The sequence below is a fragment of the Orycteropus afer genome, unplaced genomic scaffold (genome assembly GCF_000298275.1).
Source record: "Orycteropus afer afer isolate SDZICR_OR568_19922 unplaced genomic scaffold, OryAfe1.0 scaffold00066, whole genome shotgun sequence".
NCBI classification, from domain to species: Eukaryota; Metazoa; Chordata; class Mammalia; order Tubulidentata; family Orycteropodidae; genus Orycteropus; species Orycteropus afer.
In genome coordinates, this window is record NW_006921653.1 from 3,361,024 (window position 1) to 3,380,136 (window position 19,113).

The 19,113-nt window shown below is 39.0% G+C and overlaps 3 protein-coding genes across 3 annotated transcripts in view; 2 read left to right on the forward strand and 1 right to left on the reverse strand.

The window, feature by feature from the left end:
* MED12L (mediator complex subunit 12L) overlaps positions 1-19,113 on the reverse strand; it is a 518,530-nt gene that overhangs the window by 101,665 nt on the left and 397,752 nt on the right. The window lies entirely within an intron of this gene.
* Positions 2,113-3,150, forward strand: P2RY12 (purinergic receptor P2Y12). The gene has a single exon (XM_007940170.2). It carries the CDS (start codon positions 2,122-2,124, stop codon positions 3,148-3,150), a length of 1,029 nt encoding a protein of 342 aa, XP_007938361.1. The 5' UTR covers positions 2,113-2,121.
* On the forward strand, positions 15,589-16,599 carry P2RY13 (purinergic receptor P2Y13). The gene has a single exon (XM_007940169.2). It carries the CDS (start codon positions 15,598-15,600, stop codon positions 16,597-16,599), a length of 1,002 nt encoding a protein of 333 aa, XP_007938360.1. The 5' UTR covers positions 15,589-15,597.

A 19,113-nucleotide genomic window follows, 5' to 3' on the forward strand; every position in this document is an offset into this window, starting at 1 on the left:
AAGCAAATAGCAATAGCCAAGAAGTATAAAGTTAGTGTTCTTGCATCAACAGAAAACATATTTTGTTCAGTTTTAAAAAAGCTAACCCAGGTGGGGAGGTGTTGAGAATTGAAGCCATGCTCCAGACAACATGCATCTTGTTTTATGGTAATAATTAAAGCATGGAAAAAAGAATCCACTTGGCATTTTGGGGAATTTAGTGCTATCTTTATTCCTCTGGCACTCTGGTGGTGCAGTAGTTAAAGCACTCGGCTGCTAATTTAAAGGTTGGCCATTCAAGCCCACCAGCTGCTTCACAGGAGAGAGATAATCTGCTTCTGTACAGAGACAGCCTTGGAAACTCTATGGGGCATTGTACTCGAAGGGTCACACATACATACACATATTATTTGTCATATTTAAAGCTTCTACATGGAAGCTACTTTTTTTTTTTTTTTTACTTCTTTTAAATTTAGTCATATTACTGTATCAGGAGCTCTGGTGGTGTAGTGCCTAAGGCATTTGACTGCTAAGCAGAAGGTTGGTAGTTCAAACCCACCAGCCACTCCTCAGAAGGAAGGTTGGGCAATCTACTTCTCTAGTGATACTGCCTCGGAAACCCAAGGAGGGGCTGCTATGAGTCCATTCCAACTTCATGGCACATAACAGCATCAACAATTATTGTATCTAATAATTTGGAGCATTTTACATAGCATCATTTTCATTTGTCCATTATGAAATAAAAAATGGTGAAAAATTTTATTTCAAATTTCAAAACTTAAATATGAGATGATATATTCAGGATAACGTTTAGTTTTCCTTAGAGCTGTATGTTGTGGTAATAACCTACAAAACCAGACAAGGACATGGTTTGCTATTTTATTTTAGTTATAATTATGTATTACATAAACCTAGAATGTATGCCCCAATTGTTTAGAAGCATGGCAGCTGATTTTTGCTTTGTTTTAAAATAATAACCATGATATTTAAGAAAATGTAAGTAAATAATTCCAAATTTACTGAGCACTGTTGGGAACGAGATATCTATGGGTTAAAATATTTGTAGCTAAAGACTGACCCTGTGAGGCTGATTTTTTGAAGGGTGACTAAACAAAATAGAGGCAGGAATATCTCCTAACTATGAAGAAAAGTATTTTTTTCACTCAGCATTTTATTTACTTAACAATAAATTTACCAAGATTGATTTTACACCAATTTCACTTTTTATTTTAAAATTCTAAAAGGCAGTTATTGTCTTTTCTCCTAGGAACCCTTTAGTGGCACTAGAATAAATGAATGCTAGGGATGGGGATGGGAGCTCTAATGGCATAGTGCCTAAGGCATTTCACTACTAACCAGAAGGCTGGTGGTTCAAATCCACCAGCCACTTCTCAGAAGGAAAACTGGGCAATCAATTTCCGCAGAGATATCCCCTTGGAAACCCAAGGAGGAGTCACTATGAGTTGAATCAACTCAACGGCAGTGAGTTTGGTTTTGGTTTAGGGATGGGGATAGTGAAGGAAACATGAGTGAATCCCACCCACTGCTATCAAGTCAGTAACTCACAGCAACCCTGTAGGACCGAGCAGAACTGTCCCACAGGGTTCCCAAGGCTATAGTAAATCTTTACAGAAGCAGACTGCCTCATCTTTCTCTGATGGAGCGACTGGTGGGTTTGAATCAGTGCCCTATTGGTTAGAAGCCACTGTGCCACCAGAGCTTCTTATATTTAGTGAATAGAACAAAATAATTAAAAGGTATGGGAATGAAGATGAGTAAGACTAAAACACAGTCCAAATATTTTTCTTCTAGCACTGATACATGAATAAAGGTGAGGTTTTGCCTAAGATCAAAAATGTGCTATGAGGCAAACATTCCACAAAAAACAAGGTCTACAAGCATCCATGCCTTCACATACTGTAACTCAGCCTTATCATGCTTTGCTTGACGTGGAATGTTTGCTACGACGAAACATTCTGAGATCTACTTCTCTGTGCGCTCGCTGACATATGATGATCGTAAACAGCAATTTTGAGAGAGGGCTGTGCCCCAAAATGTTACATATGGAGATAACAGTAAAATCAGCTACCTGGTACTAGAAATAACCATCCCTTCCCTTCTTCTCTAGGTAGCAAAAGAGAAATGGAAGCCATGGATAACCTTACCACTGTAGCTGGGAATGGCAGCCTATGTACCAGAGATCACAAAATCACCCAGGTCCTCTTTCCGCTGCTCTATACTGTCCTGTTTTTCACTGGACTCATCACAAACAGCCTGGCAATGAGGATTTTCTTTCAAATCCGCAGTAAATCCAACTTCATTATTTTTCTTAAGAACACAGTCATTTCCGATCTTCTCATGATTCTAACTTTTCCATTCAAGATCCTTAGTGATGCTGAACTGGTGATGGTGTCACTGAGAACCTTCGTGTGCCAAGTTACCTCTGTCATATTTTATTTCACAATGTATATCAGTATCTCATTCCTAGGACTCATAACTATCGATCGCTACCAGAAGACCACCAGGCCATTTAAAACATCCAACCCCAACAATCTCTTGGGGGCTAAGGTTCTCTCTGTCATCATCTGGGCATTCATGTTCTTACTCTCTTTGCCTAACATGATTTTGACCAACAGGAGGCCAAGAAACATGAATGTGAAGAAATGCTCTTTCCTCAAATCAGAGTTTGGCCTGGTCTGGCACGAAATAGTGAATTACATCTGTCAAGTCATTTTCTGGATTAATTTTTTAATTATCATTGTATGTTACACACTGATTACAAAAGAGCTTTACAGGTCATATGTTAGAACAAAGGGGGTGGGCAAAGTCCCCAGGAAAAAGGTAAACATCAAAGTTTTCATTATCATTGCTGTATTTTTTATTTGCTTTGTGCCTTTCCATTTTGCCCGAATTCCCTATACCCTCAGCCAAACCCGGGACGTCTTTGACTGTTCTGCTGAGAACACCCTATTCTATGTGAAAGAGAGCACTCTGTGGTTAACTTCCTTAAATGCGTGCTTGGATCCATTCATCTACTTTTTCCTCTGCAAGTCCTTCAAAAATTCCTTGATGAGTATGTTAAAGTGCCCCAATTCAGTAACATCTCCTGCCCAAGAGAACAGGAAAAAAGGACAGAATGGTAGTGATACAACCCAAGAAACTCCAATGTAAACAAATAAACTAAAGGAAATACTTCAATCTGTTAGTGTTTTGAACTCCTAAGAGGAAAGCACTATACAAAATTATTGGTGGAGTTAATAAAAGAGTCTTCAAATAACAAGTAGATGACAAAAGTAATTTTCATTTACTTTTCCAGTATAAAAGTGATCTTAAAATGTAGAAAAACAACCAACTTGTAGCTGTGTAGAAAAACAAATCACATCCAAATGCCATGCTGCATGCAAAACAATACAGAATTGATGATTTGCAGTTTCAGCAAAATGAACAACCATACAGTAATATCTACTGTAATTCTTAAATCCATTACTGATCATATCCTATTTTTCTTCAAAATCAAGTAAGAAACAATGATCAACCTGATATACACTTAAGATGTATACACATAGTAGTAGTATTAATCTCTTAACAGAATGTTGATCTACTGTTGATACTTATAAAAATTTAGGTAAATGGAATAGATAGTCAAAGAATTGCTACTAACTTTCAATTATTAGTAAAATCCTTTTTGCTGGGTGCCACTGAGTTGATTTTCAACGTATAGTGATCCTACATGACAGAGTATAACTACCCCCATAGGGATTCCTAGGCTGTACTCTTTGCAGTAGCAGATCACCACATCTCTTCTCCCACTGGTGGGTTTGAACCACCAATCTTTCAGTTAGCAGGCAAGCACTGAACTGTAACTGTTGTGTCATCAGGATTCAAGACTTAAACTACCTGGCATAGCTTTTTATTGGACTCAGTTTTTAAAATGCTCATTACGGAGATAGAGACTATCATTCCAAAAAAGATAGCAGAAACACCAAAAGGAGTCACTAAACCAGGAGACTTTGAAATAAGGAGCGCTGGTGATGCAGTGGATAAAACACTCAACTGCTAACCACAAGGCTGGCAGTTTAAACTCACAGCCACTTCATGGGAGAAAGACAGGCAACTGGCTTCCATAAAGATTTACAACCTTGGAAACACACCAGGGCAGTTCTACTCTGCCTTATAGGGTCTCTATGATTTGGAATTGACTTGATGGAAGTGGGTTTGATTTTTAGTGGTAAAAATTAGGAATATTTCCTTAACACTAGTGAAACTGGTTTTATTAATACTGTAACTTTAATGGATACAATACTATTACTGGCATCTGCCTTTATTAACTAGCTTCACACAGACAACTTCCAATTTTCCTAGAATCATATTTCTTACGTTACCAGTTCACATTATTAGTGGATGTGGTTTTAAAATCCGGAAAGGTGTGTGTCAGAGTTGTATTCTTTCACCATACTTACTCAAGCTGTACAATGAGCAAATTATCCAGGAAGCTGAACTATATGAGGAAGAATGAGGCATCAGGACTGGATTTAGACTAATTAACAACCAATGATATGCAGATGACACAACTTTGCTTGATAAAAGCAAACAGGACTTGAAGCCCTTTCTGATGAAGATCAAAGACTACAGAGCCTTCAATATGGATTACACCTCAATATAAAGAAAACAAAAATCCTCACAACTGGACCAATAAACAACATCATGTTATCTGGAGAAAATATTGAAGCTATCAAGGATATCACTTTACTTGGATCCAGAATCAACACCCATATAAGCAGCAGTCAAGAAACCAAACAATGGTATTGCATTCAGCAAATCTGCTACAAAAGACCTCTTCAATGTTAAAAAGCAAAGATGTCACTTTGAAGACAGGTGTGCCTGACTAAGCCATGGTATTTTCAATTGCCTCATGTGCATGTGAAAGCTGAACGATGAATAAGGAAGACCAAAGACTAATTAATTGATGCCTCTGAATTAAGATGCTGGCAAAGAATACTAAACATACCATGGACTGCCAGAAGAATATAAATGTCTTGAAAGAAGTATAGCCAGAATGCTCCTTAGAAGTGAGGATGGCAAGACTTCGTCTCACATATTTTTGACGTTATCAGCAGGGCCAGTCTCTGAAGGACATTATGCTTGGTAAAGTAGAGGGTCAGCAAAAAAGAGGAAGACCCTTAATAAGATGGACTGACATAGTGGCTGCAACAACAGGCTCACACATAGCAATGACTGTGATGGTACAAGACCGGGCAGTGTTTCATTCTGTTGTATACAGGGTCACTATGAGGAGGATATGACACTATGGGACCTACAAACAACAACAGGTAGCTTCAAGAAAATATCTTGTGTGTATCTTTGGTTTATGAACTACTTGGGTTAATGAACATTTCCTTTAGTGAGAAAAATGAATTAAACATGATTATATATTTGCACTGCATAACTACTGACAGGAAAGTGATTCAAGTGTTTGGAATTGCCTATTTGTATGTATGTGTGTATAACACAAAAAACTTATATTAAACTCTAAATCACACTTTGTTGGAACTTTAAAAATAAATTAACAGCGAAACCTGTGAGAGTTGGAACTTGACGGTTTTTCCATGTCTTGCAAGTTTTCTGCCTTTGACAGGGTATAGTTTTATCATTTGTTCTTCTTTCTTTTATTAGCTTAAAACAACAGAAATTTATTCTCTCACAGGTATAGAATCAAGGTGTCAACAGGGCTATAGTCCTTACAGGTTTTTAAGGATAGAGCCTTCCTTATCTCTTCTAGCTTCTGGTGGCTCCAGGCATACATTAGCTTGTGGCAGCATCACTCTAATCTCTGCCCCTGTTTTCACATGGCCTTCTCTTCTCTCCATGTCTCTCTTCAATGTTTATCTTTTTTTACAAAAAAAAAAAAAAAAAAAAAGCTTTTTATTATGATTTACTTGAAAGTTTATAAAGCAAATTAGTTTTTCATTGAACTATTTATACACAGTTTGTTTCATGACATTGACTACAATCCCCACAATGTAACAACATTCTTCCCACATCCTTCATGTATTTCCATTTCCATTTGTCCTTCTGTCCTATCCCAACCTACCTTCTGAGCTTTCTCCTTGGCTAAATGTTGCCCTTTTGACTTCATATTGTTGATTGTTCTAAGGAGTTTGTCTCTCTGATGTTCTTGTTCACCTTACAGTCCTGTCTATTTGTCTGAAAGTTGAGCCACAGGGGTGAATTCAGTTCCACACTTGAAGGATGTCTACAGGCCAAAATTTCATGGGGGTTCCACCAGTCTCTATCAGACCACTAAGCCTGGTCTTTTTTATGATTTTGAATTTTGTTCTACATTTTCTTCCCACTCTGTCCAGGACTGTCTATTGTGATCTTAATCAGAGTGGTTGGTAGAGGCAGCCAGGCACTATCTAGTTTCTTGGGTCTCAGGGTAGTGGAGGCTGAGGTTCGTGTGGTCTTTTGGACTACTTGTTTCCATGTGTCTTTGATTTTCTTCACTCTTCTTTGTTCCAGATGGGAAGAGACCAATAGCTGTATCTTAGATGGCTGCTCACAGTTTTTAAGACCTGGTAGCTACTCATCAAAGTAGGATGTAGACATTGTCTTTGCAGACTATGTTATGCCAACTGACCTTGATGTTCCCCATGAGAATGGGCCTGAGTGCCCAGACCGAGCAATTTATTCCCTCAAGGTATCTGGTCATGGATAAGAAGTTTTCATAACTTTGTCCCCATATGCTCTACTATATTCATGGATATATTTGCAGCACATATAAAAAATATGTAAAAATATTGTCAAACCTACATGTATATTCATGGGTACAATCCCATATGCCTTCCCTGACCTCTTCAGCTTGCCACTTTTCTACTGCTCCTTTTAGTGGAAAATACTTGAGTTTTCCTTCTTGGACAGGTTTCCACCTTGCATAGCTTCCAGCTTTTGCAGGTTTTACTCTTGTTTTGGTTACTTCATGTCACTAACAGAAAGATCACAGATGGAATGGCTTTAACAAATAGGAGTTTATTCTCTTACAGTTTTGGAGGTTAGATGTCTGAATTTAAAGTGCCAGCTGGGTGAAAGCCCCTCGACCTTGGGCTTCAGCTCTGCCTCTTCCTTCTGGCCCACTGAAGCGGGAGGCTTTTTCTTCACTCAGGCAGCTGCTGGCTGCTGAGGCTAAGCCCAAGGTCAACAAATAAAATGGCACAGTCCCAATAATACCACAACATGGCAAGCCATTAGTTTAAGTCCAGAGACAGTCTCAAGGTTGGCAGGAAACAAGGCAGGTTGCTAAATGAAGACTTAGCTATGTGCAGGTTTCAAGCATGTCAAAAGCTGAAGACCTTCCTCAAAGTTGCTTCTTATATACTGGAAGCAGACCACCTCTCTATAGCAGCTATTTGGCTGTTCCAGTAGATTCCACCACAGAGCTGATTACCAATCTCATCATGGGGAATAACTACATCCAGCTGATCAGCCACTCCAAACCAGGCCCAGCCAAGTTAACCTTAACTATCACAACTCTAGATAGCATGGCTCATTTCCCTATATAGTCCTCAAACAAACACATTAAGAAAGCATAGCTGCCAACACTGTTTTATTACATACTATTGGGCAAAGTCTCTTCTAAAGGTGACATCTCACATCAAGAAGTTTATATCCAAATGAAACAAATCAGACTTGTAACATGTAATCTGATTCCACACAAACCATGTTCTACATTTTTAATATAAACAAAATAAACAGCACACTTGGAATTTCACGGCATTTATCTCAATTATTTATGATCCTCACAGGTGAGGCTCTAATAGAAGACACAGATACTAACATCTAAATATAAAGCTAGCAGAAATTTTTAAGAGTTACAGTATAAAGAAATTCACTAAACTTCAATAATAATCAGTTTTATCCAAACCCTCCACAACTTCTGCTGAACTAAATTTCAATACAAAGCTAAACTAACTTAACTATCTAAATGGTATCTATTCCCAAAGGGCTACATTTCCTTCTCTGCCATTGCTAGCAGCAAGCACTCAGAGTCAGTGGAGATGCACAAAGAAATGTACATCGAAAAGGTGCATATTCTATGTATTTTGAGCATTAATCTTTGCTCCCCCACAGACTAATACACTTAACTTAATGGCATGCATAAGCATGCCAGTTCTATAAGAAGACCAGAAAAATTGAGCTGGAAGAGAAACTAGAGATCAACTAATCTTTCTTACTTTGTATATGAAAAAAGTCAAGAGCAGATTTACCTTCAACCCATCCAAATCAGGAGAAGAAAAGAGATTAAAGCTAATTACATCACAGGGCCCTGAAGGTCAGTTGTTAGGGGAATAAAGACTTTCCTTGATATAAAGAACTAGATTTCTTCAATAATCTTTCTTTTTGGACTAAACTAATTCACAGAGATGACAATTTCCACAGAGAGAATAAACAGAAATGCTAAAGGATATTAAAGTATCTTTATGTAAAAATTATAAAGTATTTAGAATTATGCATTTTTATATGTATCTATATATACTACATGAAAAATTTACATTAAATGCAAAATCATACTTGTTTGGGATTGCTTTGTCCAAAGACATTGTTGTTGTTGTGTGCCGTCGAGTCGGCCCCAACTCATAGTGACCCCTCCCCTTGGGTTTCCGAGGCAGTATCACTACAGAAGTAGGATTGCCCAACCTTCCTTCCGAGGAGTGGCTGGTGGGTTTAAACCGCCGGCCGTCTCGTTAGCAGGCAAGTGTCTTAGCCACTATGCTACCAGAGCTCCCAAAGACATTAGAAACCATATTATCTTAAGCTAGGTCCCCTAGAGAAGCAAAATCAGTGAAACTTATATATCTATATATATACAGAGAGAGATTTATCTTAAAGAAATGGCTCATATGGTTATAGAGGCTGATAAGTCCCTAGTCCATGGGTCAGATGTCAGGCTGGAGGTTTTCCTGCCTCATGGAGTTCCAGTGGCTGAAATCCAAGATTGACAGGTAAGACTGCAGGCTGCTGGCACAAGTCCCAAGTACTGGAGGTCAGATGATAAGAGCCAGATCCAGGATCCAGAGCTGGCAAAAACCTATAGAGCTTTGTCAGAATGTTCATACATATTCAATGCAGGCTACACCCCTGAGGAAACTCCTTTCAACTCTTTGACTGCTCACAGCAGACTTCATCACGGAAGTCAATACATTATATCAGATCTTATCATGGGGGATGACTATATCATAATAACCAAATGAGAGAATAACCAAACAAGCCAACTTGCCACACAACCTTAACCATCACACACATACTCCTACATCAAATATCAAAATGAATCCATTCAAGAGAGAGTTTTATTAAATAAAATTTTATATTTATGGCACAGTCCCAATAATACCACAACATGACAGGCCATTAGTTTAAATCCAGAGACAGTCCCAAGAGTGGCAGGAAATATGGCAGGCTGCTAAATGAAGACTCAGCTACGTGAAGGATTCAAGCATGCCAAAAGCTGGAGACCTTCCTCAAAGTTGCTTCTTATATACTGGAAGCAGACCACCTCCCTATAGCAGCTATTCAGCTGCTCCAGTAGATTCAGTATTTATGGAATACTCATTATAAGGAAGGTTGGGCAATCCTACTTCCGTAGTGATACTGCCTCGAAAACCCAAGGAGGGGTCGCTATGAGTCGGGGCTGACTCGACGGCACATAACAACAACAACAACAACATTATACACAAAGAAGCCTGAGTGGCACAGAAGTTAATCACTTGGCTGCTAACTGAAAGGTTGGTGGTTCAAACCCACAAGCAGCTCCATGGGAGAAAAATGGGGCAGTCTGTTTCTACAAAGATTACAGCCTTACAAACCCTGAGGTAGTTCTACTCTCTCCTATAGGGTCACAATCAGTTGGAATTGACTCAACAGCACATACTGCCACCTCATTTTAAAGCCAAAAGTTTCATGAATGTACTAAAATTACAGTTAATTCTTCCTCCTCATGAATCAATTAGTAATTCTTAGCTAAAGAACTCCAGAATTATGGTAAACAAGTTTACATTGATTCTATCTTTGGCTTCTGGGAGGCAGGAGAGTGAGGTAGGGGTTCTTAGTATGCATGTTAGAACCACACTGGGTGGGTTTACATAACTGGGTCTGACTTGTGTAACTCTGGGCAAATTGCTTAACTTCTGTGCCTTGATTTTCTTACTTATTAAAAGGGAGAGATTTCTAAGGAGTGTTTATTGTAAGACTGCTAACCAGAATGTTGGCATTTCAAACTCACCAGCCACTCCACAAAAGAAAGACTGGGCAATCTACTCCCGTAAAGATTTACCACTTTGGAAGACACCAAAGTAGGTCACTGTGAGTCGGAATCGACTCGATGGTAGCGAGGGTTTTTGTTTGTTTGCTTGTTTTAAGGATTAAACAAGGTAATAGAATCACTTAACACAGTACAATTAATATGATTTGTTGATTTTGATTATATCCCCTCTGACTCTGATAGGATTTTAAATGTTTAATTCATCCCCGTCAAGCAGATTTCTTAAAAGGAACCACAGTGGTTAAAGTGCTAGGCTGCTAAACAAAATGTTAACAGTTCAAACTTACCACTTCCTCCATAGGACAAAGATATGGCAGTCTACTTCTTAAACATTTACAACCTTGGAAACCTTATGGGACAGTTCTAGTCTGTCCCCTAGGGTAGTTAGGAGTTGGAATCCACTCAATGGCAATTGGTATAGTATTTTGGTTATTTTTGTTGTTGTTTAGCAAACTTTTTCATTTCTGTAACCTTCCACTGATCTCCTTTGATTCCTCCCTGTCTTTCATGGGCTTTCCTAGGGTGTACATGGTATTCCAGTTTTGTTTCAATTTTATTTAACAAGAAACTTACATGGTGCCTAACATATGCCAGGCACTATTCTACATACTTGGGCAATCCTACTTCCGTAGTGATACTGCCTTGGAAACCCAAGGAGGGGTCGCTGAGTCAGGTTTGACTCGACGGCACGTAACAACAACAATTCTACGTACTTGGAAGAATGTAGATACTATGGTTTAGCCTCACTGTGAAGAGGCGGCAACCAAGTCACAGACAGCTTAAATAACTTGACCAAAGTCACAAAATAAGTAACTTTTGGAATAAGGATCTGAATCCATGCATTTGAGCTCCAGAAGTAATACTGGTTAACTGTTCTTCTGGGTGGCCTCTCAGATGTGCCCTCAGGGGCAAAATAGAAAGTTGGCCAACTTATAATAAACATTAACATATAGAAAATGGATGATTTTTGGATATCTACTACAATCAAACATTTTGAAACTTACCACATTTAAAAGAATAAGTTTCTATAACTCCAGAAGTTTAGGTAAATAAGTTCCTTTTTTTGTTTTGTTTTTTTAGAGTTTCCACACTGTGGTATTTTCAGATTATGAAATTCTCTTACAGCATTTCCGTTCTTTAAAGTGAAACTATTCCAAATTTCCATCTAACCCACTACCATCGAGTTGATTCTGACTTAGAGGTACCGTATAGGGTATATCAGAACTGCCCCAAAGGGTTCCCAAGGCTGTAAATCTTTAGAACGCAAACTGCCACACCAATCTCCTGTGGAATGGCTAGTGGGTTCAAACCACCAAACTTTTGGTTAGTAGCTAAATGTTTTAACCACTGTTACCACCAGAGCTCCTTTAACCTCCATTTAGATAACAGATTTGGAGCTGCAGGGAGGCTGACAAATAATTACCAAAAAATAATTAGGAGCTCTGGTGGCATAGTGCCTAAAGCATTTGACTGCTAACCAGAAGGCTGGAAGTTCAAACCCACTAGCCACTCCTTGAAGGAAGGTTGGGCAATCTACTTCCATAGTGATATAGCCTTGGAAACCCAGGGTGGGGTTGCTATTTAGGTTATTAGGCTAAATCCACCAGCCTTTAGCAGTCAAATGCCTTAGGCACTATGCCACCAGAGCACCCATTAAATCCCTCTATTTAAGAAAAAAAAAAATAATAATTTAAGTTTGCTATTTTTAAATGTTCTCTGAATAAATAAAAAAAATAAAGGATCTGTTTAAATCATCTTCCATTAAATTAATGAAATATAGAATTTGTATCTCCCAGAAACATTTGAGTCAAACATTTGAGTCAAACACTGAGTCAAAACATTTTTTAAACTGTGTGAACAGTGTGCATGAAAACCACTATGATCAGTCGATTCTGCCTAATACTTAAAAACACCAAGGCAGGTATGTGGTTTTTATTCTCAGATTTCCTAGCCAAATTAACCCCCAAAATTCTTCCTCCCTAATGTTGTATTCATTAATTCTCAATCAAGCCAACCACACAGTCTGATATAAGTCTACGATAAAGCCTGAGGGCAAGAAATAGGAAGTGAAACTCACCATGAAACTCCACATCCCCCATAAGATTTCCAAATGTCTGCTTCTTCCTTTACCTGCCTGATAAGGCTGCCTTTCTGCTGTGAATAGCAGCATTATCTTATAGGAAAGCAGCAATTACACCTTTCCAAACTTAAAGCAAACTAAAGGAAACATTTTATAGACTTTGGCACAACATTGATGGGTGAAATCTCTGTAGACTTTTGTTCTTCATGTTGTTCTTCATTGTTGTTGTTGTTGTTGTTATGTGCCGTCGAGTCGGCCCCGACTCATAGCGACCCCTCCTTGGGTTTCCGAGGCAGTATCACTACGGAAGTAGGATTGCCCAACCTTCCTTCCGAGGAGTGGCTGGTGGGTTTGAACCGCCAGCCGTCTGGTTAGCAGGCAAGTGTCTTAGCCAATTCAGAAGAGATTTCCAAAAATGGTTTTCTAATAAGTGAACTAGGAGCTCTGGTAGCATAGTGCCTAAGGCACTTGACTGTTAATCTGAAGGCTGGCGGTTCAAATCTACCAGCCACTCCTCAGAAGGAAGATGGGGCGATCTACTTCTGTAGTGATACTGCCTCGGAAACCCATGGAGGGGTCGCTATGAGTTGGGTCCAACTCAATGGCACATAACAACAACAACAACAAGTGAACCAGTAAAACGTTTTTGTTTGTATCTGCAATCCACTCATCATAGCAGTGAGGGGCTGACAATTTTGAATACTTCCTATATACCCACTGCCACTGAGTGTATTCTGACTCATAATGACCCTATAGGACAGAGTGGAACTGTCTCATAGTGTTTCCAAGGCTGTCAATCTTTATTAAAGAAGACTGCCTCATCCTTCTCCTGTGGAGTAGCTGTTGTGTTCGAACCACTAACTTTTTGATTAGCAGCTGAATGCTTTATCCATTTGCAGTGTAGTAAATTACTTAGTGTGGATTTTCTACCCTTAAGTCTTTATAAACTCTGAGGTGGAATTTGCCATGAGCAACTGAGGAGCTTCCGATTGCTAAAGTTGTCCACTTGGGGTATTTCTGTTGGGAGTGGTACAAAATAATGTTCTGGGAGGTTCCCGCTATCTCTCAGGTGCTTAGAATTCTGATGTTATGATTGGTTGGTTTGGCCACTCTGCCGGGTTCAAAAGGAGGCCTCCTAGAGGCAGAAGTCTCTCTCCGACCTCTGGCTGAGGAAGACGTGCTGCTGAGAGAAAGAGATACTGAGAGACATGCACTGCTGAGAAAGAGACACTGAGAGACATGTGCTGCTGAGAAAGAGACACATATTGCTGGGAGAGAGACTGAGAGAGACTGTTGGGTGAGAGATGGCGGGCTGGGAGAGAGACTGAACATTGTTCCTGAACTTGAATTGTAGCCTGGTGCCTCCCTAATAAACCCCATAATCTGTGAGTTCTGTGTGGCCACTGCAGTGAATTATCAAACCTAGCATTTAGGCTTTGGGTGCTGCGGAGGAACGGCTGGTGTAACGGCTAGCAGGAGGCAGCATGTCTGGCCTTGCAGGAATATGCCTTGTGTTACTGATGGCTATCCTGTCTTCTTCTTGTAAGGTTAGAGGAGGTCAGGAGATGTGGCCTCCTTGCCCTTTTAGCACCACTACACCACCAGAGCTCCTTGCCTCCTGTAATCCTAACACTACTCTAAAATCAGTTTATCCTCTCATCAACACTATTATTAAACCCATTTTACTGATAATGAAATGAGGTGGCAAGTAAAGTACAGAGCTCTTAAATCATTTGCATATAATCAAGCAGCCTATAAATGGTGGATCTGAAATTACCCAGCAAAGAAAACCAAACACACTGCTGTTGAGTCGGATCTGACTCATAGCGACCCTTCCTTGGGTTTCTGAGGTGATATCACTACAGAAGTAGATTGCCCAACCTTCCTTCGAGGAGTGGCTGGTGGGTTTTTACCGCCAGCCCTCTGGTTAGCAGTCAAATGCCTTAGGCACTATGCTACCAGAGCTCCAGTCTGGCTCTAAAAGCCCTTACCTCTTAGAAAACATGCCATTTAATCTCTCAGAGATCCAAGAACCAAGAGATTGGGACAAATGTCTACAGAAATAAATAGGCCATCCTCCTGAATACAAATTCCTGTAAAAAAAAAAAGTCCACCAGGAGGCAGAAGATGATTCAGCTGGACTTTAGGATCAAGTCTTATTCTTCTACTACGTTATAATTGGAGGTTATTTTATCTTTTGCCTACTATTACTGTGTATAAGGGGGAGCTCTGGTGGCACAGCACTGAAGCAATTTGACTGCTAACCCAAAGGCTGGCTGTTCAAACCCACCAGCTGCTCCACAGAAGGAAGATGGGGCAATCCATGTCCGTAAAGATTTACCGCCTTGGAAGCCCACTATGAATCAGAATTGATGACAGTGGCTTGGCTTACTGTATAGTTAAGAGGCACTGAAAATGTTAGTTGAACATGTAGAGAGAGAAGATAAATTGCAGATAAGTTATAATATGGGAAAATATGATAAAGATAATTGCAAATTAACTCATGGATTCAAGTATAGTAGATTAACAATACATAAATTTGAACTAAAAGAACTTCCTTATTAGAAAATCCCCAAAATTTTGAATATGAAGAGATTCTAATGGATCACATCACACACGTGAAAATGAGGAAGGAAACCCAGGGTAAGAAAGCAGAACAATGACACTGGCTTCAAATGCTCTCCTGCTGAACTAATGCCTGCCACAGTCAGAAGACACAGAGCTGAGTATCCTTCCCAACAAAGGTGAATTTCAGTTTTTATTTTTATTATGAGTGGGTTTGTTTGTGAAAGAGAGAATATACTTAACAAAAAAACGTTTTAAATTAACATTCTACAACCTTAGGTTACAGTATAGCAATCTGAAATGTACTGTTACCTCTTAGAAAATGGGAACTTTATTGTCATATGAAAAGTAGCAATTGTGAATGGATAGAACATGCTATTTGGATTTCTTAAGAGTGTGAAAGTCACAGTATTGCAAAAAGTACCAAAACGGTATTACATGCTTTAAAAATTCCAGTTAGAAACAACATATACCTTCACAACAGATCTACTGAAAGAGCTGAATAAATACAAGGGGTTAATATGCTACAAATCTGAAGTTGGTTGGTTTATTTATTTATTTATTTATTTATTTATTTATTTAGTAGTATTTCTAAATCATGAGGTTTTTGTTTTATGTTGTAGGTGCACATATTTATTTGTAACAGCTGACATTAGAAACAATGAATGCCACAGTGGTGAAGGCCCTCAATGGGTCTGAGCGGTGCCCCAGGGACACGCGGATAGCACAGCTGGTGTTCCCAGCCCTCTACACAGGCGTTTTCCTCACCAGCATCCTGCTGAACACTGTGGCCCTGTGGGCATTCCTTCACATCCCCAGCTCTTCTACTTTCATTGTCTACCTCAAAAACACTTTGGTGGCCGACTTGATAATGACTCTCATGCTTTCATTTAAAATCCTCTCTGACTCGCACCTTGGATCCTGGCAACTCAGAGCTTTCGTGTGTCGCTTCTCAGCGGTTGTCTTCTATGAGACCATGTATGTGGGCATCACACTGCTAGGCCTCATTGCCTTTGACAGATTCCTCAAGATCATCAGACCTTTTGGAAAGTTTTTAGTACAAAAGCCTGGTTTTGCAAAAACAGTCTCAGCTCTCATTTGGCTCCTTTTGTTCCTAATCTCCTTGCCAAATATGATTTTAAGTAACAAGCAAGCAACACCATTATCAGTGAAGAAGTGTGCCTCCCTGAAGAGTCCCATGGGGCTGAAATGGCATCAAGTGGTGAATTATATATGCCAGTTCATTTTCTGGACTGTTTTTGTTCTCATGTTTCTGTTCTATGTGGTGATTGCAAAAAAAGTATATAATTCTTACAGAAAATCCAAAAGTAAGGACAGCAGAAGCAACAAACGGCTAAAAGGTAAAGTGTTTGTTGTAGTGGCTGTGTTCTTTGTATGTTTTGGCCCGTTTCATTTTGCCAGAGTTCCATATACACACAGTCAAACCAACAATAAGACTGACTGTAGACTGCAAAATCAACTGTTCATTGCAAAGGAAACAACTCTCTTTCTGGCAGCAACTAACATTTGTATGGATCCCTTAATATACATATTCTTATGTAAAAAATTCATCAAAAGACTACCATGTATGAGAGGGAGAAAGACCACAGCACAAAGCCAAGAAAATCACAGTAGCCAGACAGACAATATAACCCTAAGCTGACAACTTTATACATAGTTAACTTCTATTTACTGGGGAGACTTCTAAAAGATAACTTATTTGCAAATCAAATTTAAACAATAAAAGAAAAACAACTGGAACAAATGCTTTCTTACATGTTATTTTCCTGGTGTACAAAAAAGAATAGATTTTAATTCAACAGACATATTCTTAAGCAGAATGATTATCATTAAGGACTGCAAAGGAAAGTAAATGTCCACTAGAGGTCATCTTTTCAAGATCATTAGCTTACAATTTGGAAAAGATTTGTTACAAATAAACGTACATCCCTAAACACCTCAGAGTTCCTGTGTGGTGCAGATGGTTAATTCACTTCACAGCTAACCAAAAGGCTGGAGGTTCAAGTCCATCCAAAAGGTGCCTCCAGGAAAGGCCTGGTGATCTACTTCCAAAGAATTAGCTACTGAAAAATCCTACAGAGCACAGTTCTATGCTGACACACACGGGGTCACCATGAGTAAGAGGACAGTCAAAGGCAACTTGATGTGTGCGTTTTCTTTAAACATCTCACATTCTTTTACACACATAATTCAAACAATATTATTGCTTTTGTATCCTACAAATGTCAAGATAATTGCTCCTTAGACAAACAAATAAGGTTCTTTAAGGAAAGCTGAAGCTAGGGATTGAAGAGATGCTAGGTATAAAGAGATTGGGAATCCACAAGATGTCAAAAAGTGTCTCCTTCTAATTACAAAAAGCCTCTCCTCATTAGCCCAATATTCTACAGGAGGCATAAAAACCATTATTAAAGCACATAAACAATATAGTACTTTGCTTACATGCTAAACAGATTGTATACAATTCAAGAGAAGGAATGCTATGTTATTACTCTTCAGATTCTTCTTCTGCCTGGAAAATTGTCTAATGCCAGCTGAGTAAGCCACACACTCAGTAAAGCCTTCTTGGGCTGTAATCCCATTGCCTTGTTTCAGACCCCTGGTTTCAAATAATGACCTCTCCCATTGTTTGGGTGTTAGAGCCCCGACTGCAGATTTTCCTTTACTGGTTAGCTGTTTTATTCACTATATCACTGAATTGGCAGTTAAATTTCTTGAAGACAATGGCATGTTTACTTGGTATCTCTCACAATACTCCTCACAGACCAAAGACTCCAAAAGTTTCAAATACTCCCAATCTGAGTACATTGAGAGATGGAACCGCTGCCCCTTGTAGTTAGTAATATTCAATTTGGCAGATTTTCAAAGGTTAGTGACCTATTTGTATTTATCTATCTTCACTGTTTTTCTTGGATACTTTTTGATTCATAAAAAGTAATACAAGGTCATTTTGGATTACAGAATTGTGGGTACTGGTTTCTATCCTCTAGAGAATATGCATAGAGTGGTCATGGTCTGTAAATATGCCACTAGCTCCAGCACTATTATCTTAAGGCAAAGCCCAGACTTCCTTCCATGTCTTAAAGGTCATGACCAAAAAAAAAAAAAAAAAACTCACTGCTATAGAGTTGATTCTGACTCATAGCGACCCCCATTGGGTTTCTAATACATAAATCTTTATGGAAGTAGATTGCCCCATCTTCCTCCCCTGGAACAGCTGGTGGGTTTAACCACTAACCTTCTGGTTAGAAGCCAAATGCCTTACTGACTATGCCACGAGAGCTCCTACATTCCCATCCTCATCTCCTCACTGTCCTTCCATCTCTTATTTAATTGTATAAATTTGTTACTGCCAGCCATGCCATACTCCTTTCTGCCCTCAGCCTCTGCACATGTCAATTTCCCTCTTTCTCACACAGAAAACTCATGCCCCTGCATTGCCACTGATCAGTCTATGGAATCTAACCTGGTCAACCTTCTACCACCTCAAACCCAATCATTCTCTCTTGTGTATGCGGTCATGCCTGAGTTAATGTACTTACCACACTGCTTTGTAATTACTTACTCACACATATGTCTACCCTTTAAATAACCATGTATACTGTTGAGGGTAGAGATACTATTTCATCATGCAATCAATAAATGCTTGATGAAATAAACCAAACTGGTTTTTATATATTAGGGAAACAAGGGCAAAAGCCAAGTCTCTGATGTTTTTATTATCAAAAGATGATATAAATGTCTTGAAATGAATGTTCAAGTTCTTTTCACTTATTCTCCCATAGTGTTTATGCAGGGGCTTGGGGAGAGAAATGTCCTAGGTTTACTAGTGAATACTCATTAAGGATGTAGTGTTACTAAGCAATGCATGTGTAGCTTTGGGGTTAATGTCTATCAACATTTCAATTTTAAAGCTATTGACAAAATGCTTCAGCAATGCACTGTTAGTTTCAGTTAAGTAAAATTTGTAATTGTAACCTACTGAAATCTTTGCAACTTCCTTTAGGAAGAATTGATGTGGGATTTTCATTCTCTCAAATAAAATAATTAAATCATAATAACTATTAGTGATATCACTGATCCATAGAGTGTAATACATATTATAAGTGGTTGCATCTAAGCCACTCTGGTTAAAAATAAGTGAGCTACGCTCAGT

Bases quoted from the DNA above. Each gene is read 5' to 3' on its own strand.
- P2RY12 (XM_007940170.2), top strand. From the start codon at position 2,122: ATGGAAGCCATGGATAACCTTACCACTGTAGCTGGGAATGGCAGCCTA.
- P2RY13 (XM_007940169.2), top strand. From the start codon at position 15,598: ATGAATGCCACAGTGGTGAAGGCCCTCAATGGGTCTGAGCGGTGCCCC.